The sequence below is a fragment of the Netta rufina genome (assembly GCF_964035555.1).
Source record: "Netta rufina genome assembly, chromosome: 30".
Classification (NCBI taxonomy): Eukaryota; Metazoa; Chordata; class Aves; order Anseriformes; family Anatidae; genus Netta; species Netta rufina.
In genome coordinates, this window is record NC_140154.1 from 2,270,515 (window position 1) to 2,293,447 (window position 22,933).

The 22,933-nt window shown below is 69.4% G+C and overlaps 3 protein-coding genes across 4 annotated transcripts; 1 reads left to right on the forward strand and 2 right to left on the reverse strand.

Annotated features, from left to right (window-relative positions):
* Positions 1 to 3,403: 3,403 nt before the first annotated feature.
* On the reverse strand, positions 3,404 to 10,258 carry MYO1A (myosin IA; the record flags this gene model as incomplete). The annotated part of the gene is made up of 28 exons (XM_084303557.1): positions 3,404 to 3,530; positions 3,738 to 3,865; positions 3,940 to 4,092; positions 4,162 to 4,294; positions 4,371 to 4,477; positions 4,563 to 4,697; positions 4,798 to 4,872; positions 5,137 to 5,223; positions 5,485 to 5,553; positions 5,754 to 5,903; positions 6,071 to 6,164; positions 6,255 to 6,455; positions 6,532 to 6,758; positions 6,972 to 7,172; positions 7,371 to 7,433; positions 7,716 to 7,820; positions 7,925 to 7,990; positions 8,077 to 8,163; positions 8,267 to 8,385; positions 8,467 to 8,614; positions 8,716 to 8,819; positions 8,913 to 9,011; positions 9,095 to 9,158; positions 9,261 to 9,307; positions 9,403 to 9,507; positions 9,603 to 9,697; positions 9,877 to 9,992; positions 10,136 to 10,258. The coding sequence occupies 28 exons, from the start codon at positions 10,256 to 10,258 to the stop codon at positions 3,404 to 3,406; spliced, it is 3,228 nt and encodes a 1,075-aa protein (XP_084159683.1).
* Positions 10,259 to 11,642: 1,384 nt separating this feature from the next.
* Positions 11,643 to 16,756, reverse strand: NEMP1 (nuclear envelope integral membrane protein 1). 2 transcript variants are annotated; one of them, XR_014619211.1, is made up of 10 exons: positions 16,658 to 16,756; positions 16,150 to 16,271; positions 15,835 to 16,054; positions 15,449 to 15,521; positions 15,013 to 15,106; positions 14,685 to 14,799; positions 14,268 to 14,493; positions 13,784 to 13,957; positions 12,893 to 13,486; positions 11,643 to 12,811 (listed from the first exon to the last, which is right to left on the reverse strand). XR_014619211.1 is itself a non-coding variant. In XM_084303559.1 (9 exons), the coding sequence occupies exons 1-9, from the start codon at positions 16,743 to 16,745 to the stop codon at positions 13,303 to 13,305; spliced, it is 1,296 nt and encodes a 431-aa protein (XP_084159685.1). In that variant the 5' UTR covers positions 16,746 to 16,756; the 3' UTR covers positions 11,643 to 13,302. The 2 variants fall into 2 exon arrangements, 1 of the variants encoding a protein (XP_084159685.1); XM_084303559.1 differs by having other exon boundaries at positions 11,643 to 13,486.
* Positions 16,757 to 18,739: 1,983 nt separating this feature from the next.
* On the forward strand, positions 18,740 to 22,870 carry NAB2 (NGFI-A binding protein 2). The gene is made up of 7 exons (XM_084303481.1): positions 18,740 to 18,867; positions 19,389 to 20,193; positions 20,449 to 20,582; positions 21,201 to 21,252; positions 21,566 to 21,692; positions 21,786 to 21,986; positions 22,112 to 22,870. Exons 2-7 carry the CDS (start codon positions 19,396 to 19,398, stop codon positions 22,204 to 22,206), a joined length of 1,407 nt encoding a protein of 468 aa, XP_084159607.1. The 5' UTR covers positions 18,740 to 18,867; positions 19,389 to 19,395; the 3' UTR covers positions 22,207 to 22,870.
* The last annotated feature ends 63 nt before the right edge of the window (positions 22,871 to 22,933 follow it).

Consider the following 22,933-nt stretch of genomic DNA (forward strand, 5'->3'; position numbering starts at 1 on the left):
GGACTTACGCTTCTGGGGAGACGCCAGCGCCGGGGGACCTGGAAGAGAAGCGGGAGGCTGAGCGCTGCCGTCGGGGCGGGGTCCGGGACCGGGACCGGGACCGGGAGCGCTCCCCCGGCTCTCACCGGCGTCCTCCTCCCGCAGCAGCTGCAGCAGGGCGGCGAATGCGGCTCCGGGGCCGCCGCGGGCTCTCCAGGGCAGCACCGGGAGCAGCGGCTCGGGGCCGGGGCCGTTCTGCGGGGAAGCGGAGGGGTGAGCGCGGGCGGGGGCCGCCCGGTGTCTCCCCGACGGCCGCCCCGACGGCTCGGCCCTACCTGGGAGCGGAGCGCGGGGCCCGGCGGCGGGGCGGCGGCGAAGCGGGCGAGGGCGAGCGGCAGGGCCAGGGCGAGCAGGGCGAGCACCGCGCGGCTCCGCATCCTCGCCGGGGCGGGCGACCTGCGGGAGGGGTCAGCAGCGGCCGGGGTCGCCCCTCACCCCCTGGACGGTGCGGACCGGGGCAAGGTTTTGGGAGGGGAAAGCAGCGGAACGAGAGATGGGGGCCCGGGGGCAGCCGGCGTTGCCGGAGCAGTCGAGCAAACGCCCCCCAGCCCTTTCCAGCTGGGGGGGCTGCGGCACGGTGGGGGCATGAAGAAAAACGGGGGGGGGGGGCAAAGGGGACGCGGTGGGGGGCTGCAGTGCAAGAGATGTACTGCAGAGGTGCTGGGGGGGCTGGGGAGGAGAGAGAATGGCTGCAGTGCAGAGCTGGGGGTCCTGTGCCAGGACTCGTGCCCATTGTGCCGGGTTTGTGCCGCCACACGCCAGCTGGGGTGGTGGAAATGCAGGCAGGATGGAGCACGGACACGCAGAGATCACAGGCACCCACTCAGCCTTGCACACATTCACAGACACCCACACCAACACGCACACACCCTCCGACAGCCACAGTCCCCCAGGAAGGTCCCAGCCCCAGGCTTCCAGCAACCCCCCAAGCCCTCCCCACCTTCCTTCACCCCTCTCTCCTCCCAGCCCAGCTCTTGCTGCAGCTTCCAGCTCCCTTTCACCTTCCCCCAGCCCACGCTGGGCAAGGAGCGGAGGCAGCGGCCTCTCCAGGAGACCCCATGGTACCTGGCACGGGTTTTGGGGACCTGCTCAGCCCTCAGCTGCAGTGCGGGCAGCGCGTCCCTCGCCTCTGGTGGCTGCGGAGCGGCGAGAGGCAGTGGGCAGCGGCCGCAGGCTGTGCCGATGGCTCTCGGGCACGCTCAGCCTGGAGGTGAAGCACCCCAGCACTGTCAGCCGCGCGGAGCTAAATAAGGGGCCCTGCCCGTGGCACGGCGTGGGTGGGCGAGAGGAGAGCCGCCAATGGGGGCCGCGGGGGGTGGCACCCCCACCCTGCAGCTCAACGCCCACGCAGGCACCGTGACACCCGTTACACGCGCAGTCACACCGCGGCCCAAGCGCGCCCACGTGGGCTCGCCAGCTCCCCGCCACGTCGTGCCGCCGCGGGGTACGGGGCCAGCACGCAGCCAGCGCTGTGCCCACGCACCCCCGGCCCTGCACACGTCATGCATGCGGTGGGACACGCTTCCGAAGACGCCACAGCCTGTTGGCACGTGTGTGCACACCAGTCCTTGTCTCCAGAGTGCTGCCACACTGGCAGAGCCACCAGTGAGTGCTTCGGCTGTGCAGGCAGGCTCCGGGAAGGCTCACAGTGCAGTGGGTCATGGCTGAGCTCCTGGGATGCACACACAGGTGTGTGCAAGGACACGGGCCGCACGGCATGCACAGGGTGCACAGGCACTCTCTCCCTGCGCAGTCCACCCGTGCCTCCTGTCCTGTCCTGGGGCTCTCCCCACCTGCCCGGTCTTGGTCCCGTGCTGTCTGTGTCCAGCACACCCACCTCCAGGGGTCCCAGCAGCCCTAGATCCAACCCCATGTGTGGCCGTGTTCCCCCAAGCCCCTCTGTGACCAGGATGATGGGGGCTTGGCCCCTCCAAGCACGGCCCAACTCTGCCTCCAGGCTCGATCCTGCTTCCCCCAGCACTGGAGGGAGCAGCCTCCCACAACCAAACCCCCCACAACCAAATGCCCCACAGCCGAGCCGAGATGGAGAGGGCGATGGGGGGAAGCCGATGGGATGGGAAGGACCGGAGGGAGCCCAGCTCTGGCAACCAGCACGAGCCACGGATGCCAGCCCTCAACAGGCGGCTGTGGCAGCCCCACGGGAGGGGAGGCGGCAGCGGGAGCGCGGTGGCTCACGTGGCACCACAGCCCGGGGCAGGGCAGCATCTGCAGTGCCGGGGATGTTAATTAAATCGGAGCCTGGCCAGAGACAGCCTAATTAATTAATAACACCTACTTGTGTGGTGCCAAGCAGCCGCGAAAAGCAGCGGTGCCCCGGGCTTGTTTACGGCTCTGGCCCCTCTCCATGCATGGGAGGCGGGGGGGTCCCTGCGCTGGGAGGTGGCACAGCCCCTGCGGGGCACGGGGAGCACGGCGAGCCCTCGGAGGCACCCCCGTGCACACACGTGCCCCCTGCATGTGCACGCACTGCCCAAGTGTCCCGGCACGCGTGCCCGCACATGCAGCCCGTGCACAGCAAAGCGCGCCGCTCGCTCCAGGCCCACCTGGGAGCTGCTGCTGCTGCCGCCGTGACGGGGAGTTGTCAGCTCTCGAAGTTAACGCGGGTGACGTGTGGGGACAGGAAAAAAATCCCTCTCCTGGAGCTTTGACGCGTGCAGGAGAGAAAAGGCAGTGAGGGGAAGGGGGGGGCACGGAGCTGCACAGGGACCTGCGGGAGCAGGGCTGCAGCAGGGACGTGCGGTGGCTCCTTGGTGTCCCCCCGCATGGCTCTGGCCGTGGTCTCAGTCCCCGAAGGTGGCTCCAGCGTGGGAGCAACGGGGGCTCTGCACTGACGGGGGGTGCCGTGGGGGGTCCTGCAGAGGGGCAGGCTGACCGCAGGAGGGGTGGGAGACGGGGGGGTGGGAGACGGGGGTGGTAAGCGCAGGCGGGAAGGCGCCAGGGACCTCACGTGCCAGCTGCCTGCGGCCGGCCAGAAATTGCGGCTGCAGCCGAGCGAGCCTCCTTCCCACTTAATGGGAAAAGTGGCCGCAATTTGGGGCCTTTCCAATCACCGCTGAGCCGAGCGCTCGCCGCAATCAGGCGGCAGGAAAGGCGAGGGTCTGGGGGGGCTCCGTCCCTGGGCTGGGCTGTGCCCCCCCCCCCCAGCACCGCGCTGCCGCATCCTGGGGCTCCCATCCCACGCCTGGGTCCCCCCCGTGCCGCAAACAGGGCCACGTCCCCAGGACACCACCCGCGTGCAGACACCAGAAAACACATTTAATGGGGCTGTGGTAGTTCTGCTGCTGGGCCCAGTGGGGTGGGGGCGATGCAGGGAGGGGAGGTGCCCGGTGGGCAGGGGGGGCTCTCAGTGGACCAGGACCTCCATCTTGTGGCTGCCCCGCTTCTTGCAGACGGGGATGTCGTCGTTGCTGCCCTTGGCCGACTCCACCACGGTGATGGCCACGTCGCCCTTCTGGAAGCGGGTGGAGAACCTGGGGGAGGGGGGGCGAGGGGGCGGGGCTTAGGGGGGACACACCCTACCCCACCCCTCCCCTCTTGCCCAATCAGCTGCCTCTGATCCTGCCCCACCCAGAGCCCCACCCCATGCACCCCACCCCATGTACCCCACCCACACAAGCCACACCCACCCCACCACCCAAGCCACGCCCCCTCTGGCCCCACCCCGGCCCCGCCCGTACTGGTCTGTGATGTGCAGGGCCAGGGCCTGGGAGGTGGCGGCCATCAGAGTCTGGTGCAGGCGCGTGATGAGCTCGATGAGGTGGCTGCTGACCAGCAGGAGGTCGCCCTTGTTCCCCGCCGTGGAGGTCTGCGGGGCAAGGGGGGGGGTCAGTGCCACCGGGACCCCCCCCGACCCCAGCCGGCCCCCCAGCAGCACGGTACCTCCTTGAGGTGCAGGGCCAGCAGGCCGTCGGAGAAGCGGGTGACGGAGACGCTGCGGATGTCGCTCAGGCTGAGCACGGTCTTGGGCTGCGCGGCCTTGGGGTCAGCCAGGACCAGGTGCTCGGTGGTCAGCAGCAGCAGGCGCGGCACCGTCTGTGGGTATCGGTGGTGAGCGTGGCCCTGCAGCCCCCCCAGCACGGCGGGGACGGGGACGGGGCTCACCTTGCCGTTGGCTCTGTTCACCTTCATCACGCTTTCAGCCATCACCAGCTTGTCCTTGGCCACGGCGTGGAGCTTCTGGTACTTGGGGTTCTGCGTCAGCCCCAGGTACTCGCCCTGGAAGGGCTGCTGCAGGCTGGGGACAGGGGCCATCAGCCGGTGCCACCCCCGCACCCCCCTCCCCAGCCCCGAGCCCCCCAACGAGGCAGCACCTCTTGCTGTAGAGCGTCTTCTTGTCCTTGAAGAGCTCGCTGGCGCAGAGCTTGGCCTGCAGCAGGGCTTTCCGCTGCGGCGTCAGCTGGTCCCGGTACTTCTTGCACTGCAAAGGGACGGGGACGATGCAGCGCCGCTGGTGCAGAGGGACACGGGGAGCACACAGGCCCCCCCGTTCCCAGTGCGCCCACCTTCCAGTGGTAGAAGATGTTCTTCAGCTCCTGGTTCGCGCCCGCCAGGAACTTGTAGGGCGCCGGGGGCCAGGTCCGGTCCTGCACCGACATCGGCGGGAGGTTCTTCTGCAGCCCCACGAGGAACTTCTGCACCTGGGGGGTGGAATGGTGGTGGGTGGGGAGGTCCCCGGGCCCAGCCCCACCGCTGGGGGGCAGGAAGGCGCCGAGCCCCCTCTCCCCCTGCCCTGCTCACCAGCCGCCGGTAGATGAAGTTGGCCAGGCGCATGCTGGCGCCGGAGCGGAAATATCGCCGGTACATCCTGCGGACCTGTGGGGAGGCGGCCGTAAGCGCGGGCACCGGGACCTCGCCACCGCATCCCCCCCATCCCACGGGTCCCCTTGGGATGAGTCTGCATTCCCCCCTCCCCAACCTCCCCCCCCCCCCATTTTGGCCCTGCATGGACAGGACAGCCACCCCAGCCCGACAGGGTGGGCCAGGGCACACAGACAGACAGCCCTGGGCGCAGCGGACGGACAGCAGGACAGAGCAGCTCACAGGCACGCGGCCCCGTGGGGGGGCTGGCCCCGTTACCTTGTACCCTTTCCAGTAAGCAGAAATGGTGCTGGCGGCCAGGTGGCGGTGGCGCTGGACCTTCAGCTCCCGGAGGAGCCTGCGAGACTGCAGCGGGACAGTCAGAGCCCAAAGGAGCCCAGAGGTGGAGGGAGAAACACCAACACACATAGGGAGCGAGAGGGAGAGAAAGGCAGGAGAGGAGGAAGGAGAGACGGAGAGAGATGGGATGAGCCTGGTCCCCCAGGGCATGGCAGAGCCGCGGAGCCCCCCACGCCCCCACCATGTGCCCCCTGCCCCTGCCCGTGCTGGGAGAGCCGCCGGCCCCGGAGCACGGCCCCAAGAGCCCGCAGGGTGCCCAGCCCTCACCTTCCAGCCCCGTGCGTATGCCTGGAGGAGCAGCACCGACCGCTTCATCTGCTTGTACTTGTTCTTTTGCTGCAGGGGGGAGTGTGGGGGCGGCAGGGTGAGCAGGGGGGCTCTCACCTGGGGACCCTACCCCTGTGCCCAGCCTGGGCTTCGCTTTCCAGGCTGGCTGCTGGGGGTGCAGACCGCTCCCCCCTGCCACATCTCCCCTTCTCGGGAGGAAGACTGGGAGGGCGCAGTGCAGCCAGGACCCCTGCCTGCCCCCTCCTCACCGCGTGGCCCCGGTACCAGGCAGAGATGATGATCTGGCTTTTGCGCATCTGCTGGTACTGGGTCCGGCACCGCCAGCCCCGAAATATCTTCTGGATGAGGGTGGCAAGCTCATTTATGCGCTCCTGGCGCCGCTTCTCCAGGTCGAAGAGCTGCAGAAAGTGAGGGCGAGCTGCAGGGAACCTCTGGGGGCTGCAACATCACCCAGGAGCCCCCTCAATGCGCTCGGGGCTCACAGCAGGGCAAGGGGTCTGTGGGGCAGGTCCCCACCCTGCATCAGACCCTGCCCTGCACTGGGTCCCCCTCTGTCTGGACTCACAGTGCGTGGTGAGCGGATGAAGATCTTGGTGTAGCCGTAAGCCAGCTCCTCCGGGGGGAACTTCAGCTCCGACAGCAGCACCTCAGTCCCCTCCCTGCACAATGAGGGCACGAGGCTGCTCAGACCTCTCCACCCCACAGCTGTGGGGCTGTGGGATGCACCCCTGGTCCGATGCCCCCCATACCTGTCGCTGCCCGACCAGCGGGGCCAGGTCTTGGTGCCCAGCATCTTGTAGCGCTGCAGGAAGGGGTTGTAGAGCTGGCGGAAGGCGTAGCCCGCCCGCCGCACCCGCACGTTCTCCATCAGCCCCAGGTAGCGGATCTGCGCCAGCACCAGCTCCGGCGTGAAGAGCATCGCCGTTTTGGTGTCGTTGGGCTTGATGCACCTGCAGGAGGGTGGCGGTGGGCACAGGGGGGCTCCCGCCACGTGCCTGGTGCGCGGGGTCCCCCCAGGGCCGGTACCTGATGTAGTTGGGGTTCTTGGAGTAGAGGTTCTTCATCAGTGTTGCCACCGAGTTCTTGAACTGGAAGCCGGCGGTGGGAGGCAGCTTGAGGGAGACTTTCTGGGGGTCGCCCTCGGGGAAGAGGGAGTGCAGCAGTGTGTGCCGGGCGGCCCACATGGCCTGCGACAGGTCACGGAACAGCAGGTCGTTGTTCTTCTCGATGAAGCCCGTCACGTTGTAGGTCACCTGGGTGCAGGAGAAGGGTCAGTGCCAGGGGTCCTGCCACCCCTGTGGGCAGGGGAGCGCTCAGGGAGGAGAGAGCGGGCAACAGAGGAAGGCACCACAGCCTCTGCCCCAGCCCAGCCCCGCAGGCAGCTCCCATGCAAAACTGGGAAGAAGACCGGGGTGCCCCGGCTGCACCCAGGGACGGGGCTGCGGGTGCCCGTGGGTGCCGCAGACCTTGCCAGCGTAGTGGTGGATGCGGAAGCAGCGCTGAGGCAGGCTGAGGTCCGTGACGTGCTTGGCGTTCTGTGTCTCCTTGCTCTCGTAGTGCTTGTGGGTGGCGAAGAGCTGGTTCAGCTTGGTGACGAAGGTGTCCTCGTTCACCACGCCGGGCCGCAGGCACTCCTCGTCCAGCATGGCCAGGATCCCGCACTTGCTCTGCGCATTGGTGGACAGTGTCAGCCCCAGCCCACGCTGTGCCCAGCGCCAAAAAACGCCACCAGCACAGACCAGGGGCTCCATCAAACCACCCCAGCCGGGGTCCACACCAGGCTCAGCCCCAGCTTGCATAAGGTACAAGGGAGGGGAGCTGGGACCCCGACCCGGACCCCCACATGTTGGTGGGAAGCAACTCACGTTCTCGATCAGGTCACAGATGATGCCGTTATCAAAAAACTCCACCGGTGTCCACTTGATGCCCTGGGAGCAGATGGGGGTCAGACACGTGGACCCCTGGACACGCGCTGTGTGGATCCCGCCCCACAGACACCCCCCAGCTGATGTGGGGCAGGAACCGGATGTCCGATTGTGGGGACAGGGATCCCGAATCCCTCCCTGCCTTCCTGCTATTGAGTCCTCTCCCGGCAGGGAGCGGGGTGAGGAAGGGACGTGCTGCGGAGCCGTCTACGGCACTTCCCCATCCCCGTCCCACTGAGGCTCCTCAGGGCCACATCCAGCCTGAGTGACATGAGCCAGGGGTACCTCTCGGACGTATTCCTCCTGCTCCTCCTTCAGGGTCATCAGGATGAAGATTTGCTGCAGCTTCTCATTGCAGTAGTTGATGATGAACTGCTCAAAGCCATTGTCCTGCGAGAGAAGGGCCCCGAGTGGCAGGTCCGTGCTGGAGCCCCCAGCCCTGCCCCACGCTCCCCCCCGCAGCAGGAGGGGCCCAGGTGGGTCCTGCCGCTCACCTGGAAGATCTCGAAGCCGTAGATGTCCAGGACGCCCATCACCTTCCTCTGCTTGCCCGGCTTCACCTGGGAGATGGCGGGGTGCTGAGCCAGGTCCCAGCCCCGGCTGGGCAGGGGAGGGGGCCCGGGGGGGGGCAGTGCCCAGCGCTCACCTGGATGCTGGTGTTGATGCGGTTCACCAGCCAGTCGAAGAGGCGGCTGTAGATGTTCTTGGCCAGTGCGTCCCGGCAGTTGTAGCCCTGGGGCGAGGGGAGCAGGGCTCGCAGCAGATTCCCGGGGGAGCTCCCAGGGTGCGAGCCCACAGCGGGGGGGTGACGGGGCAGGGGGAGAGGTGCCGCTCACCTGGGAGACACTGAGGGCGGTGAGCACGGTCTCATCCCGTGCCTTCACGGTGCGGGAGCACAGCGCCTGCTCCAGCGTGCCGGGGTCCAGCTTGATCAGCTCGCAGATCTCATGCAGCTCTGTGTGGGGCTGGGGCTGAGTGGGGGGGCCCATCTTATCCCATCCTGTCCCATCCCGTCCCGTCCTGTCCCAGGTCCTACCCCGCGGCTCGGAGATGCTGCAGGCCTCCATCCCGCTGGCCTGGTAGCAGCTGCTCAGCTCCACGTTGCCCAGCTTGAGCACCACGGCCGTCACTTCCAGCAGCGCTGTCACCTCGGCGGGCGAGAAGCCGATGACCGCCATGGCATCCTGGGCATGGGCAGGGGCAGCTCAGGGGATGGGGACGGCCCCAGGGCATTTGGGGGTGGGGGTGTCATGGTTTCCCAGCCCCCATGCTTCCCCAGCGGTACCTGCATGGCACGGAAGTTGGCTGCGTCGTCCATGCCAGGCAGGCTGGATTCCTCCCGGTTCAGGTAGCCGTAGTGCTGGGAGCCCTGGCGGAGCTTCAGCTGCTCTGGGGGGGGGGCAGAGGGGGCTCAGCCACAGCCCCCCAAAGCCCCTGACATCCCCTTCTCCCGAGCCCCCCGTGCTGGGGGCCCAGACCTACGGAGCAGCTGTGCCGAGCCGCCGGCCAGGAGCTGGTAGAAGATGTGGAAGTTCCTCTCGCCCTTGGTGTGCCGGACGATGCGGGATTTCTCCAGCAGGTCTGCAGGGAGGGGTGAGCGTCACCGTGGCACGGGGCCGGGACCCCGGGTCGGGGGGGGGGGGGGGCAGTCAGTCAGTACTCACAGTTGCTGATGACCCCTCCCAGGGGCTCGCCCTTGAAGTCGAACTCCACGTCCATGTACTTGCCCTGAGGGATGGGGCTGTCAGTGCCGGGGACCCCGCAGAGAGCGGCAGCCCTGCTCCCACGCCCCCAGACCCGCTCCCCGCCACCCCCTGCCAGGTCACTCACGAAGCGGGAGGAGTTGTCGTTGCGGATGGTTTTGGCGTTTCCGAAGGCTGCAGGAGGAGGACAGGGAAATGCAGCAGTGGTCCGGGGGTGTCGGGGAGGCTGAGCCGAGCCCCGGGATGGGTGCAGGGTGCGAGGCGCTTACCCTCCAGCACAGGGTTTGACTGCAGGAGCTGCTCCTTCACCTTGTCCACCTCCTCTCCTTTGCTGCACACGGCTGCCACGTAGGACATCACCAGCTTGCTGGCCTCTGCAGGAGAGGGGCCGTCAGCACCAGGACCGTGCTCGCCCGTCCCACCGCCCCCTTGCAGCCCCGCAAGGCCCCACTGGGTGCCCAGCCCCTACCTGTCTTGCCAGCCCCACTTTCACCAGTGATGAGGATACACTGGTCCCGGTCCCGGTCCCGCAGGGAGCGGTAGGCATCATCCGCGATGGCATAGCTGGGGGTGAGCAGGGGTCAGAAGGGGGCTGGGGAGAACCCAGGGACCTTCAAGGGGTGCTGAGAACCCCGGCTGTGGCTGTGGGGCTGCCCTGAGTTGACTCCCCCAGCCCCCAAAGCCTTGGGACCACTGTGCAGGCGAAGCCCTTAATGGGACCGAGGAGGGTGCCTGGTGCTCACATGTGGGGCTTCACGGCGAAGAAGTTGCAGTTGTTGTACTCCTGCACCTTCTCGGGGGTGTAGATGGGCAGGGGCCGGTAGGGGTTGACCGAGATCACCACATCCCCGATGTACGTCTGCGGGCAAGCGGGACGGCGCGTGAGCACGCACGGCCGGCAGGACCCAGCCGGGACCCCGGCGCTCCCCTCCCACCCCAGCACGGCCCCCCGCAGCCCCCCGGCCCACAACCCAGCCCCCACGGCCCCGTCCCGAAGCCCACGTAGATGTCGCTGCGGCGGAAGCGCTCCTGCAGGGTGCGGAGCAGCGACTCCTCGGTGAGCGGGTCCAGCAGCACCAGGTCCCCGACGGCCTCGGCGTCCAGCAGCGTGGTGGCGGCTTCCATGGCCGGGTGGCTCCGGGGCACCTGGGGCAGAGCAGGTGGGGGCTGCGGACCCTTTCCCAAAACGCCTCCGGATCTCAGCAGCCCCAGCACCAGGTGCTCCTTTGTGGGGTCTGGGGGGGGGGTCGCAGGACGCCCGGCTCCTGCCCACCGGTGCTGGGGAAGCGAGGAGCCCGGCCAGGAAGCCGGGACACCTGGGTCCTATTCTTGTGGCAGGGATGAATTCAGCCTCCGCTTCCTCCCTCCTTCCTGGCAGGGGGGAACCGGGGGCGGGCAGGGGCCGGGCCGGGGGCTGGGGGCGCTCCGCACCCCGGGGCTGTTCCGACCCCGCTCCACCCAGCCCCAGGCTCCGCACCCCGGCGACCTTCAGCCCCGCTTTACCTTTCCCTTTCCAGGGCTGTAAACCCAGCCCCGCTGCCGGGGCCCGGGGAAAGTTCACGGGCGGCGAGGTGGGGAAGGGGCGAAGGGGGCGAGGGAGCCCCCCCAAACCGGGAGCAGCCTCCCGGGAGGACGGGAGCGGCCGGGACGAGGCTCCGCAGCCTCCCCCCAGACCGGGCGCCGGGCACGGACCCCCCCCAGCGCTGCTGGCTGCGGGACCCCCGGGGCGAGAACCGGTCTGTTGGGGGGGACTCATACCAGAACCCCCTCGCCCCCCACAGACCCCCTCCCGCAGCCCCGGGGCAGCCCCGCGGTGCCGGTTCCCGGGGCTCCCCCCCACGCCGGTGACCCCTGGGGACGCGAAGCCCGCCGAGATGTGGGGTGGGGGACCGGGGTGCTGCCCCCCAGCCCCATCCCCGGGGGATGCGAAGGGGCCGGGGACTCACCTCCCGCGGGCAGAGCACCGGCTGCTGGAGCTGCCGAGCCGGGGCTGCTCCAGATCCCGGTGCTGGGGCTTGGCCCCGGCCGGCCCACGGGGGGGCGGGGGCCCAGGGCCCTCCCCCGGGCACGGAGCCCGGCCGAGGGCAGGGAAACTGAGGCACGCAGCACCCCAAAGCCACCGGGCCCCTTTCTCAGTGTCCCAGCCCACTGCTGCGCTGTCCCCCGTACTCATGCAGGAACAGGGAGAGAAATTTAATTGTGGTCAGGCAAACAAAGGGAGCTTCCTCCCGGGGCTCCGGGAAACGGGGGCAAGGTACGGAGCTGGCAGGAACCCGGCTTCTCCTGGGGTGAAGGCACCCGAATGGAGCCAGCAGTGCAGGGGTGCTGCCTCCAGTCCCCCCTCCTCATCCCCAGGCACTGGGCAATGTCCTGGGCCAAGCCAGCTCCCACGGGTGGAGGGGCCAGGGCAGAGGAAGGGTGCTAGGAGATAAATAAAGGAGGCTCATTATTAAGAAAACATACCTTTATTAAAAAATATACTCAGTTGTCAACCTGCATTAAGCACACCAAGGGGACAGAGGGAGGCATCAGCAGAGGCTGCTCACACAGGGGTAGAGCTCAGTGCTGCAGCAGAGCGAACATCAGCCAGAAGTAAACCAACAGCATAAGCAGGGGCAGCAGCCCTGGGCAGTAAGGCTACGGGAGGGCAGGCTTATTGCAAAGAAATTGTGGCATAAAGACCACACAGACACCGGGGCTCTCTTAGGATCGGTAACTGCTGCTACGTTATCGATGACATAACTTCAACTTCCCCTTGTTGAGAGGCTCCCTTCTTGCACCCTTCGCTCTGCAGCAGTACTTTTTCACTATTCTTTGGTCAAAAACTTTGCCTGACAGCAAACACCCAGCAAAGTCCATGTCTTAATGGCAAGGCATCTCCTGAACCGCCCTTCTTTGTTCCTTCTAGACACTTCACATTCCTCCTGGCCTCATCGTTGAGTCCGACGTTATCACCAACTGTGGAGCTTGTTGACCCCCATGGCCACACTCCCACAAGAAGTTGCATAGATTTGGGCACCCCCCCCCCCAGATCTCTGCTTCATCCAGGCTTCTCCACCAGGCCTCCTGCCCTGCGCTGGCCGTGAGAGGAGCGTGGTGGGGATGGGGCTGAAAGCAGAAGCGCGACAGCTCCTGCACCCCCCGGTACAGGCCCCTTGTGGGTGCACTCCCAGGTGCTGCTGCAGGAGCACGCAGGCGCCCGGTGCTGCCTGGCACCAGGTTGAAAGGGCACAGGAGCATCGGCACCCGCTGGGCAGGGTGCAGGAGGCATGGCCGTACCAGGAGGCTGAGCCAGCACCCGCAAGGTGCTGGGGGCAACCTGCAGGGCACCGGGCCTCACACCCAGCTCTGCGACACGCACATGGAGCCCCCTGCCCATGGAGCTGGGGCTCTGCCCAGGAAGCACTGGGGGATTTTTGGTAGCTGCAGGGGATTATGACAAGTTAGAGGCACAGCCTGAGCAGCTGCAGCCCTCGGGCACCTTTGGTAAGCACGAGGAGGAGGAGCAGCTGCCCCCGGGTGTGCTCGCCCCACACCACAGCCTTGCAGCGGGCAGGTGCTGAGCACGCAGGTAGTGGCAGGATGGGTCCAAAGTTCCTTTATGAACGTGTCTCCTGCAGGCATCTGCACGCGAGCTGGACCTTTTGTTCCATCCCCGCCCTGAAAGGTGGAGACGCCCTGGCAGATGGGGGGGGAGAGGGGCTCCCCCCTGCCAGCCACAGCACGGGGGCTCAGCGCACACAGGAGGCAGCTCAGTACCGAGGCCTGGGAAGGTCCCTGCCCCTCCCAGGTGTGCACCAGGAGGCACGCAAGGGTGGCTCCAGTCCAGCTCAACTCCAGCCCAGTGTCCTACACCTCGGCAGCAGCACAGACCCCGTGGTCAAGGACCGGCCCCGTGCAACCCTCTGCCAACGAGAGCTGCGATGACAAGAGCTTTGATGCTGGAACTGCCTGGGAAAAACGAGGGTGCCAACTCCCCGTATCCTCCTACCAGCCTGGCTCTGCTGCAGGGCTCACAGGAGCCCCGCTTGGGGTGGGATCAGAGGTGCTTGGCACAGACAACACCAGCTGTCCCCTGTAAACATGGCTTTGGGCACCACAGGTGTCAGGGAAGCAGGGTGACTCCAGCAGTTCTGCCCCTGGCCCTCTTGGGTCCGGGGCAGCTGACCTCAATCAGCATCCAGGCGGCTGTAGGACAGGGAGCAATTCCTGTAGTCTGCATCAGAGTCATCTTCCTCCTCCTCCTCAAACAGCTGCTCCTCAAATAAGCTGCCACCCAGGCCATACTCCTGCTCGTGGAAAGAAATCTCTCTGGAGGTGAGGTGAGAGGCGCCGCCCACGAAGTCAGCAAACCTGGGAAGAAGCCACCAAGACACGACTGTGCCATCATGAGTGGCCTGCGAGGCCCTGGCGTGCAGGGAGCTGGGGGTGCGGGGTTTCAGTGCTCTGGGACGCCACACCACGGGCAGAGCCACAGCACAGAGGCTGGGCCAGGGCTGGAGCCACATGCCCTGCTTCCACACAGCGCCCCGCTTACACGCGGCGGGGATCTTCTGCGCCTCCGCAGCCAGAGGTGGCAGCACAGAGCGGCTCAGGGCTTTCAGAAGCACCCAGATGAGGTCTCCTGACAGCACGGTGACGGGACGTTACCTCTTGGGAGACTGGATGCGGGAGACTGCGGTCCAGGCAGAGAAATCCGGGCTTCTGCAATAGTTTCGAAGCTCCTCAAGGGCCTTGCGTGTCTCCACCTCGCCCTGGATGCGGTACTCCTCCTCGGTCAGCAGGCGGGGGGGGCTGGGCCCCAGCCGGGCGCTCTGCGCTTTCCTGCCAGCAGCACAGCACCAGTTACTGCCCTCCCAGCCCGCGCAGGGCACCCAGTGCAGTCCAGACCCCAGGGAGCTGGGCCAAGAGGCAGCAGTGGGCTGGAGCAGAGCTCGTGGCTCCCCGCTCCCAAGGGAGGCTCCCACACACGAGGAGCGCGGCGTTGCCCCACACCAACCCGGGGAGGAGGGGCACAGCCCCCCAGCGTACCCACCCCAGCCCCAAAAAACACCAAAAATGCCCCAGTTCTGCAGCACGGGCTCCAGCCAGCAGCTCACCTGGCCCAAGCAAGGGCTGGGGTGTAAGCGCTCACCTGTAGGCAGCGTAGGCCCACTGAAGGGGGTGGTCGAGGTGCTTGGTGCAGATGGCTATGAGCACCAAGGCCAAGGCCACGGGGCGGATCTGGATGCCCGAGTACATCAGCAGCAGGCCCAGGAGCTGCAGGGTCCAGGAGAGCAGGTTGATGCTGCGCTCGTTCTCCAGCGGGCCGTACCGGTAGCACACACCGAAGCTCACCAAGCCCACCAGCAGCATGTAACCTGCAGGGGAGCAGAGGGATCGGGAGCTGGGGCACTGCCCCGGCGCTGGGATTTGCCTCTCAGGAGCAGAAGCACAACGTCTGCAGCAACACGGGGGGCAGGAAGCCCCAGCGCTCCCCAGCAACGAGCCGAGGCTCTGGTAGGAGCCGCAAGAACTGGAGAGCTGGCAGGTCTGAGGGGCCCACGCTTACAGAGCAGGTACTGCCAGTAGGACTTGCAGATCTCCTGTAGGTTCTTGAAGACGAGCTGAAGCAGGTACAGGGAAAAGGACCAGCCTCCTACCAGAAGGAAGTAAACAGGACTTTTCTAGGAAGAGAGACGGGAGAATCAAGAGGAGCTGTTGGTAGAGGGTACCCGTGCCTGCCTCCCCCTGACTACCGAGCCTTGCTCCAGGCAGAGCCGGACCCACAGCCCGACACCCCGAGGCCACAAAACCCCAAATGCTCACCAGAACAGGCGTGCTGGTGTAGAAAGGGCTGCTGCGAGCAACCCCGCCCCCAGCCAGCCTCACGCTCTCACCTTGGGCATGGCCTTGGACATGACGTAGAAGACGATGAGCAGCGAGGCCAGCAAGCCAACGCTTATCCCGGCTGAGTAGTAGAAGAGCTGGCTCCTGCGGAGATCACATGTGCACAAAGTGTTTAACAGCTTTTGGCACGCCCGTGCGCAAACACCCGCTAGGAGCGACCCCCAGGAACCTGCAGGCTGCGAGGCCAGCCAGGCACTGCACACCCCAGCACCTGGTGCCACGAGAAAGGCACCGCGCATCCTGGGAAGGGTGAGGGGAATGGTACAGAGCCCCACAGAGCCACCCCTGGGGCAGGCCTGGTGTCCCCTGGGCAGGCGGAGGGAGGCAGACGGGGATCCTCTGCCTTCTGCAGCACGCAGACAAGAGCTGCTCTGCGAATCCAGCACATCTCAGCCCCCAGCTCACAGGGGAGAGGAGGGGACTCACCGGCTCAGCACATCCCCACAGAAGAACAACAACAGGCCCAGGAAGAAAACCAGGAACAGTTTAGGGTCAAATCCTGGGAAGAGAAAAAACACAGGTTGGGAGAAACCCTGGCAGGGCACCCTCAGTGCAAACTCCACCCCAACACACCAACAACGAGTGGGGAGAGGCGGTGCCCAAGGAAAGTCTCCGAAAAGCCCCCTGCATCTGTAACTCTGTGCCCCCTGTTCTGCACCCTGAGGACTAAGGCAGGCCTCCCCTGAGGGCCCCCTTCCCTTTGCCGCGGGGACCGGCCCTGCTGGCCCTCACAGCAGGACCGTGCCTGGTCCTCGCTGCCCCTCCGTGGTGCCGGCGCTCGGCCCCACTGCCCTGCGGCAGAGCAGACGTACGCCGGGACAGCACGACGCAGTACATGGTGTCGGCCTCCAGTGCCTCGACCTTCAGGCAGGTTTTGTTGCCGTAGAGATCCACGTCGATGCTGGTGTCGTTCAGCTTCTCCTTCAGGAAGGAGAAGAGGAAATTCCACACTCTGAACTTCTCCAGCTCCCTCAGCTCCTCCTCGCTGTCCACCTGGGTGACTCGGATGCCCCGGCTGCTGTTGATGCGGATCTGCACACAGGGGGGGAAGCGCATGGGGGCACCGCTGGGGCTGGGCCAGGTTCTGCCAGGTGGGGGCGAAGACCTGCCCCCCCCTCCCCTCTCACCTGCACCCGTGTCCAGATGTCGTGCCACTGCGGGGCGCGCGTGTTGGCGTAGCAGAAGCGGTGGGAGGCAGACCAGTAGCAGGCGTGGGTCTCACGCAGCTCGATCACGGTCTCCGCTGCGCCTTCAGGACGAGGGGCAGAGCAACGGGCGCTCAGCAGCGCAGACACAGAGCCGGGCATCGGCCCCCGCCCACAGCAGGACCCCCCCAAGTTCCTCCAAGACCCCCCCGACCCCCTGAGAGCCATCTGAAGACCCCCCCCGACCCCAGGGATCCCCCATTCCCCAAGGAACCCCCCCCAAACCTCCCCCAGCCCCCCGAGCCCCCCCCCCCGGGCCCCTCAAGGCCCCCGTGGACTCCCCCGGGCCCCCCTCGGGACCCCCTCCCCGACATCCCCGGCCCCCCCCGCCCCTCCAGGCCCCGGGACCCTCCGAAGGCCGCCCCCCGCCGCCCCCCCACCCCGGTGCCGCCCCCCCCACCGGTCACGGCCCCCTGGTCCTGGCGCTGACCCCGCCCCCCGCCCGGTGCCGCCGCCCCCAGCAGCAGCAGCGCCGCCAGGAGCCGCTGGGCCCAGGCCGCGTTCGTCCGTCCCGCCATGGCCCGGCCGCGCCACCGGCTTCCGCTTCCGCCTCCACGTCCCGCCCCCCTCGCCTGACGTCACAGCGCACTGACAGCTGCCCGGGCCTATGGGAAGGCCGCTGCGGCCTCGCCCAGCCCCCTGCCTCCCGCGGGGATGACTGACGGGGCTCTCAGCCTATCAGCGCAGCGTGGGCTTAGCCCCGCCTTCCCGTTGCTAAGGCCGCCACCAGCAGCCAGAGCGGGCGGGCGGGGCCCCGCCTAGCGCCGAGCACCGCCTTAGCAACGGCCCTGACAGACACTCGCTGCAGCCAATCAGCGCGCAGCCCGGCCCTGCGGCGCGCTCCCGCCCCTCTCTTTTGATTGACAAGCGGCTCCACCTATCAGGGGGCGACATCGCGGTGGCTGGGTCGGGGGGCCCGGAGCTTCCCCGGGGCCGCCCCCCCCCGGGACCCCCCCCGCCCCCATCCCCCCCCCTGGGACCCCCCCCGGTCCCCCCGTGCCCGGCCCCCGCCGCCCCCCGGTTCCCTCCCCCCTCCCCCAGTGGCTGCCTCCGAGTGGGGGTGGGGGGGGAGCACCCTGCCCATCCCCCCCCCCATCCCCGGGACCCCCCCGCAGTGCCCCCCCGGGACCGGAGGGCGTCGGTACCGGGCCCCTACGGGGTTGCCTTGACACCCCCCCCCCCCCCCCCTCGAGGGGGCGCCCGGTGCTCGGCTCCGTTCCCCTCCTCCCTCCCCCCCCCCCAAGGCAGGGGAGGGGGCGGCGGGGGCCGGGGGCGGGGAGCGGGCTCCGGGGGCCCCCCCCGGGCCGTGGGCGGCGGAGCCGGGAAGCGGCGGGGCCGTGGGCGGAGGATGTGCGTCAGCCGGGGGCAGCGGCGGGCCTGGGAACGGCCCCCCCGCTCCGGACGCCCGGGCCCGGGGGTGGGGGAGCTTTGGGAGGGGCGGGGGGGGGCCCTGAGGGTCCGGAGCGGGACCCCCCGGGAGGGGCGCTGAGCCCCCCGCTGCCCCCCGCCGGTCCCGGTCCCCCCCCCCCCCCGGGGAAGGATGCAGCGGGGGCGGCTGGCGCCAGCCGAGCTGTAAATAAATAGCGGCGAGGTGGGGGGGGGGCGGGGGGGCCGCGACCCTCCCTTGGGGTGCAGGCGGCGGGGGGCTGCAGGATTTCACCCCCTACCGTCCCCAAAATCCTGTCCCTCCGCTCCCCATCTCCCCCCGCCGGGACGGGACCCGCGGGGGGTTTCACCCCGGAGCCCACCGACGGCACCGGGCGCCTCCCGCTGCCCCGGGGACCGGGCCCCCCCCGCGCCGGGTGGGTGCGGGGCTGCCAGGACGGGGCAGCAGCACCCCGGAGCATCTCCGGGGCGCGCCCGGTTGCCGCAGGAACCGGAGATGCTGCGAGCGCAGCCCCCCCTTGCTGCTGGCCCTACGGGACCCCATGGCCGGGGGACTGAAGGGGGGGACCCCCCGCATCCCCCGTGCACAGCGGGGGTCCCCCGGGCGCGGCAGGCACCGGGTGCGGGGTGCGCCCCGCGAGCACCGGCCGCCTCGAGCAGCGCCCGCTCGGGACACCGGCCCCGGTTCCCCGCTGCTCCGCCGCCACCGGCTCTCCCCGGCCTCGGCGAGGAGCTACCGGGGGTCCCCGCGCTGCTCTCCGTGGGGTGCGGGACCCCCGGACCAGCCGTGCGCCCTGGGCGCAGCCGGTCCCCGGTCCCCTCGGTGCCACCGTGCGCCCTGGGCGCAGCCGGTCCCCTCGGTCCCCCCGGTCCCTGGGGGGTGCCGGTACCGGTTCCGCGGCTCCCTCCCGCGGCCCCCCCGCCGCGGCCGCCCTCGCAGCGCTCAGCGGGGGCGGCAGCCGCGGGATCCGCCCCCGGGGCCTCCCACGCCGCGGCGCAGCCGGGGCCGCTGCTATTTCACGGTACCGCCCGTGTGGGCGGCGCGCAGAAGCGGCGCGGCGCGGCGGAGTGAGCGCGCGCGGCCCGGCCGCGGGACCCCCGAGCCCCCCCCCCCGGGTCCCCGAGCTCCCGGCACCCCCGGTATCCCCGGCCCGCAGCGGAGCGCGGTCCCCGGAGCCCCCGCGCCCCTGCCCATGCCCTGCGGTTCTCTCCGGGACGCACGGGCGTAGCGGCCGGAGCCGGCTCCAGCCCGCGGTGAGCGACCGGGGGGCGGTGGGGGGGAGCTGGGGACGGCGGTGGGGGGCTCGGGGCACCGGGAGGGTCGGAGCGAGCGGGGGGGTCGGGGAGCGGTAGAGGAGGGAGGGGACGCTGGGGTCTGGGGATGGGGAGGGCTGTGACAGCCCCGGGTACGTGTCCTGCCCCACGCGGGGGTCCTGGGGGGGGCTGCTGGCGGCAGGAGGGGGGGGTCCGTGGGGTGCTGGGCACGGCCCCGGGAGGGAAAACGGGGGTGGGGGGGTGACCCCGGGCCTGGCCCCTGCCCCACTTGTGTCCGTGTCGTGTCTGGGGAGCTGTGGCCATGGGGTCTGACCTGGCCCGAGGGGCAGAGGGGGCCTGGTGGGGTCTGTGGAGTGCCCCACTGCGCCCCCTCCCTCTGGGGTGTGCCCCCAGCCCGGGGACCCCCAGGCACCCAGGTGCTTCTCCTGCGAGCTTGACCTGGGGGCCGTGGGTGTCCGTCTGTCCCTCCTGGCCCCGGCGTGACGCTGTCCGTCCCGCAGGCTCGCCATGGCCGTGCCCCGCACACTGGGGGAGCTGCAGCTGTACCGGGTGCTGCAACGCGCCAACCTGCTGGGCTACTACGAGACCTTCATCCAGCAAGGGGGGGACGACGTGCAGCAGCTCTGCGAGGCGGGCGAGGAGGAGTTCCTGGAGATCATGGCGCTGGTGGGCATGGCCACCAAGCCCCTGCACGTCCGCCGCCTCCAGAAGGCCCTGCGTGAGTGGGCCTCCAACCCGGGGCTCTTCAGCCAGCCCGTCTCGGCCGTGCCCGTCAGCAGCATCCCCCTCTTCAAGCTCTCCGAGGCCGGCGGGCGCAAATCGCTCAGCAATGGGCACGCCAGCCCCAGCGAGGCCACGGGCAAGGGGGGCAGCAGCACAGGGACGCCCCCGGCCCGCAGCCCCACGGATCCGGGGGAGAAGCTGTCACCCTCGGCGGCGCCACCGTGGCCGGGGAGGAGCACCCCGGAGTCGGAGGGTGGCGGGGATGAAGAGCCGGGGGGCCCCCCCTTCTCCCCAGGCGGGAGCAGCGGCGAGCAGCCAGTGGGCACTGAGGCGTTGGAGCCGGAGCTGGTGCAGACGGTGGCGGAGAGCGTGGAGCGGCTCCTGCAGAGCTGCCCCCGGGGCGGCGACGCCGAGCTGCGGGCACTCATGAAGCTCAACAAAAAGCTGGCCAAAGCCGTGGGGCACATCTTCCAGCTGGAGGATGGCGACCGGCACAAGGAGGAGGAGATCCGTCGGCACAGCGCGATCTATGGTCGTGGTGAGGCCCGGCGCCGTGAAGGCAAGCAGCTCACCCTGCATGAGGTGAGGGTCCGGGCTCAAATGCACCGGGAGAACACCGGCCCCGGTGCATGGGGAGGGGGCTGGGGTGGCTCTGGGGCTGGCTGTGTCCCTGGTAGGAGGCTGTGGTGGGGGCTCCACCACGCAGGGGTGCAGGAAGCCGAGGTCGGCTCCTGTCCAGGCGGTCTCTGCCTGCCCGGAGCCTGTGGTGCCATTTGCTGAGGGTCCTGCTGGTGCCGCCGGCTCCGTTCCTGCTGACACCCGGGCCTCTGCCCACAGCTGATCATCAACGAGGCGGCCGCCCAGTTCTGCCTGCGGGACAACTCGCTGCTGCTGCGGCGTGTCGAGCTCTTCTCGCTCTCGCGGCAGGTCGCACGGGAGAGCACCTACCTGTCCTCGCTCAAGGTGGCCAGGTGAGCCCAGTGTCCTCAGGGGAGCTTGGGGGGGGGCAGCTGTCACCCCCCTGCCCACACATGGGGTTTCCTCCCGAGCCCCCGACTGCCCCTGTGGGAGCTGCACCAGGACCGGTGCTTCCGGACGGGGGTGGGAGCCCGCAGCCCCCGCAGCCACGTGGCCGCGAGTTCCCCTTTCCCTTGCTCAGGCTGTTTCTGCCTGACCTCAGAGGTGCTGGGGGTAGACAGGGGGGGGCGGAAAGCACAGCACTCGGGGTGGGGATGGGGATACAGCTGGGGGTTAACGGGGGAGTGCCTCATCCCTTGCACCCTTCCCCCAGGAGGCCCCTGCCGGCGCCGTGCTGGCTGCTGCGGCCGCACTGCCGCTTTCCCTTCGCTCTTGGGTCACTCCTCGCTTTCACACCCCCCCCCCCCCCCCCGGCTCCATCTGCTCCGAGGCCCCGCTCTGCTCTGCGCTGTCCCGCGGCACCGCCCTGCCCGGGCGGCCTCCTACGCCCGCCGTCACGGCTGGCGCTGCCCACAGAGCGTGGCAGGGGGCTGGGCGGGCATGCACAGCGCGGGGCCCCTGCGCGGCCGCCCCCGCGCCTGACGCAGCCCTTTCTGCTCCCTCCCACGCAGGACGCAGCCCGAGGAGAGCGGAGCCTCCGTGGCCAAGCGGCTCAAGCAGGAGGTGGGTGCGTGCCCGGGGCGGACGCCCCCATGCATGGGGTGGGGTGCAGGCACCGGGGGAGAGGGGGGGGGGGTGCACGCGCATGCACGGGGGTGTTTGTGCATGTGCATGCGTGCACACCTGCGAGCGTGGGTGGGTGATCGCCCACGCGTGGGTGTGACCGCGCGGCGTGCTCAGGGCTGCCTGCGCCAGCTTGGGCAGGCGCCGAGGGGTGAGGGCTGGTGGTGCTGTGGAGCCCCCTCCCTCAACCCCCCCCCCCGAAGGGATGGGGCCTGGCTGTGGTGCCCTGTGCTCAGCTGCACCTTTCTGGCAGGTGGGCGAGCAGAGCCGCCCTGAGCCCCTGCAGCTGCCCGTGGAGCCCCACACGGCCCCGTACCGTGCCAGCCTGGAGGAGGATGCGGCCAGCCTCTCTGGGGAGAGCCTCGACAGCCACTTGCAGGGTGAGCGGGGGCTCCAACTGGCACACCCTGGGGGGCAGGTGGCAGCCGGAACCCCCCAGCCCCTGACGCTGACCCTCGTCCCCCTCCTTGCAGCAGCGGGGGCCTGTCCCCGGCTGACGCCACCGCCCAGCGTGGCCCCCGACGTGCCCCTTGGCCTCCCCCCGCACGGGCTCTGGAGCCGACACATCCTCCAGCAGACGCTGATGGACGAGGGGCTGCGCCTGGCCCGCCTGGTCTCGCACGAGCGCGTGGGGCGGCTCAGCCCCTGCCTGCCTGGGAAGCCCCCGGGACCAGGTGAGGCCCTGGGGGCTGTGGGAGGGGGTCTGGGGGGCTCGGGGCAGGGGGGCGGTCGGTGTGGGGACGGAGGGAGCTGTCCCCCCCCTTTCTACGGTACCCTGACTCTCCCCCTCTCCCTGCAGAGTTTGAGGACGGGCTGGCAGAGCGGGGCCCCCCGCCTCCCCCCGAGCCCCCCCGTGGCACCATCAAGGTGGAGCAGGAGACCAGCCGGCAGTGAGGCGCCCGGCGGGAGCCCCGCAGCCCCCCCGCCACCACTAACGAAGCAATAACGGGCAGGGGGCTGGGTGCCAGCAGTGCTGTGAGCGCAAGGTGCCGGAGGGGGCTCAGCCGCAGCCCCCCCCCATTTCCCATCCCCTCCCGCACGGACGCTCTGGTTACCTCAGCCGCAGCGGGACGCTCCCCGCAGCAGCAATACCCTCGCCCCCCGCCGCCCCCCCAGGGGCTGGGGCAGCCCGCGATGGACTCGAGCCTGCTGTACAGACCCCACACAGGGCCCCCCCGCACCCGCCTGCCGCCGGCTCCCCCCACCCTGACCCGGGGGCAACCACATCGCGTCCCCCCCGGCCCCGGCACCGCGTGGGGACACGCGCTGTGCCACCGCCGCCGCGTGCGCCCACGTCAGCCCGGCCGCCCACGGCGGTGCCGGCGCGCACAGCTCCACGCGCCCCCGCAGCGCCCCCGCAGCGCCCCCGCAGCGCCCCCACGCTCCAGCCGCCGGCACCCCCGCAGCAAGCACGTGCGAGCGCTCTGTGTGCACGCACTGCAACCCCCCCTTACCCCCCCTGCATGCACGCATCTCTGCTGTAAATACACTCCCCACAGGCCCCCCCGATGGTGCCCCCCCTCCCTGCACATGCCCAAGCACACGCGCGCTCCCCCTGTACGCCCCCCCCCCCAACATTTGTCTCTGCGTGGTCTGAGTGCTGGGGGGGTCACACAGGAGC

Coding starts and splice junctions, on each gene's coding strand:
- NEMP1 (XM_084303559.1), bottom strand. CDS start 16,745: ATGGCGGGACGGACGAACGCGGCCTGGGCCCAGCGGCTCCTGGCGGCG. Junction 15,522..15,834: donor CTGCGTCGTGCTGTCCCGGC/GTACGTCTGCTC, acceptor TTCTCTTCCCAG/GATTTGACCCTAAACTGTTC. Junction 15,107..15,448: donor TGTGGGGATGTGCTGAGCCG/GTGAGTCCCCTC, acceptor TGATCTCCGCAG/GAGCCAGCTCTTCTACTACT.
- NAB2 (XM_084303481.1), top strand. CDS start 19,396: ATGGCCGTGCCCCGCACACTGGGGGAGCTGCAGCTGTACCGGGTGCTG. Junction 20,583..21,200: donor TCCTCGCTCAAGGTGGCCAG/GTGAGCCCAGTG, acceptor CCTCCCACGCAG/GACGCAGCCCGAGGAGAGCG. Junction 21,987..22,111: donor TGGGAAGCCCCCGGGACCAG/GTGAGGCCCTGG, acceptor CTCTCCCTGCAG/AGTTTGAGGACGGGCTGGCA.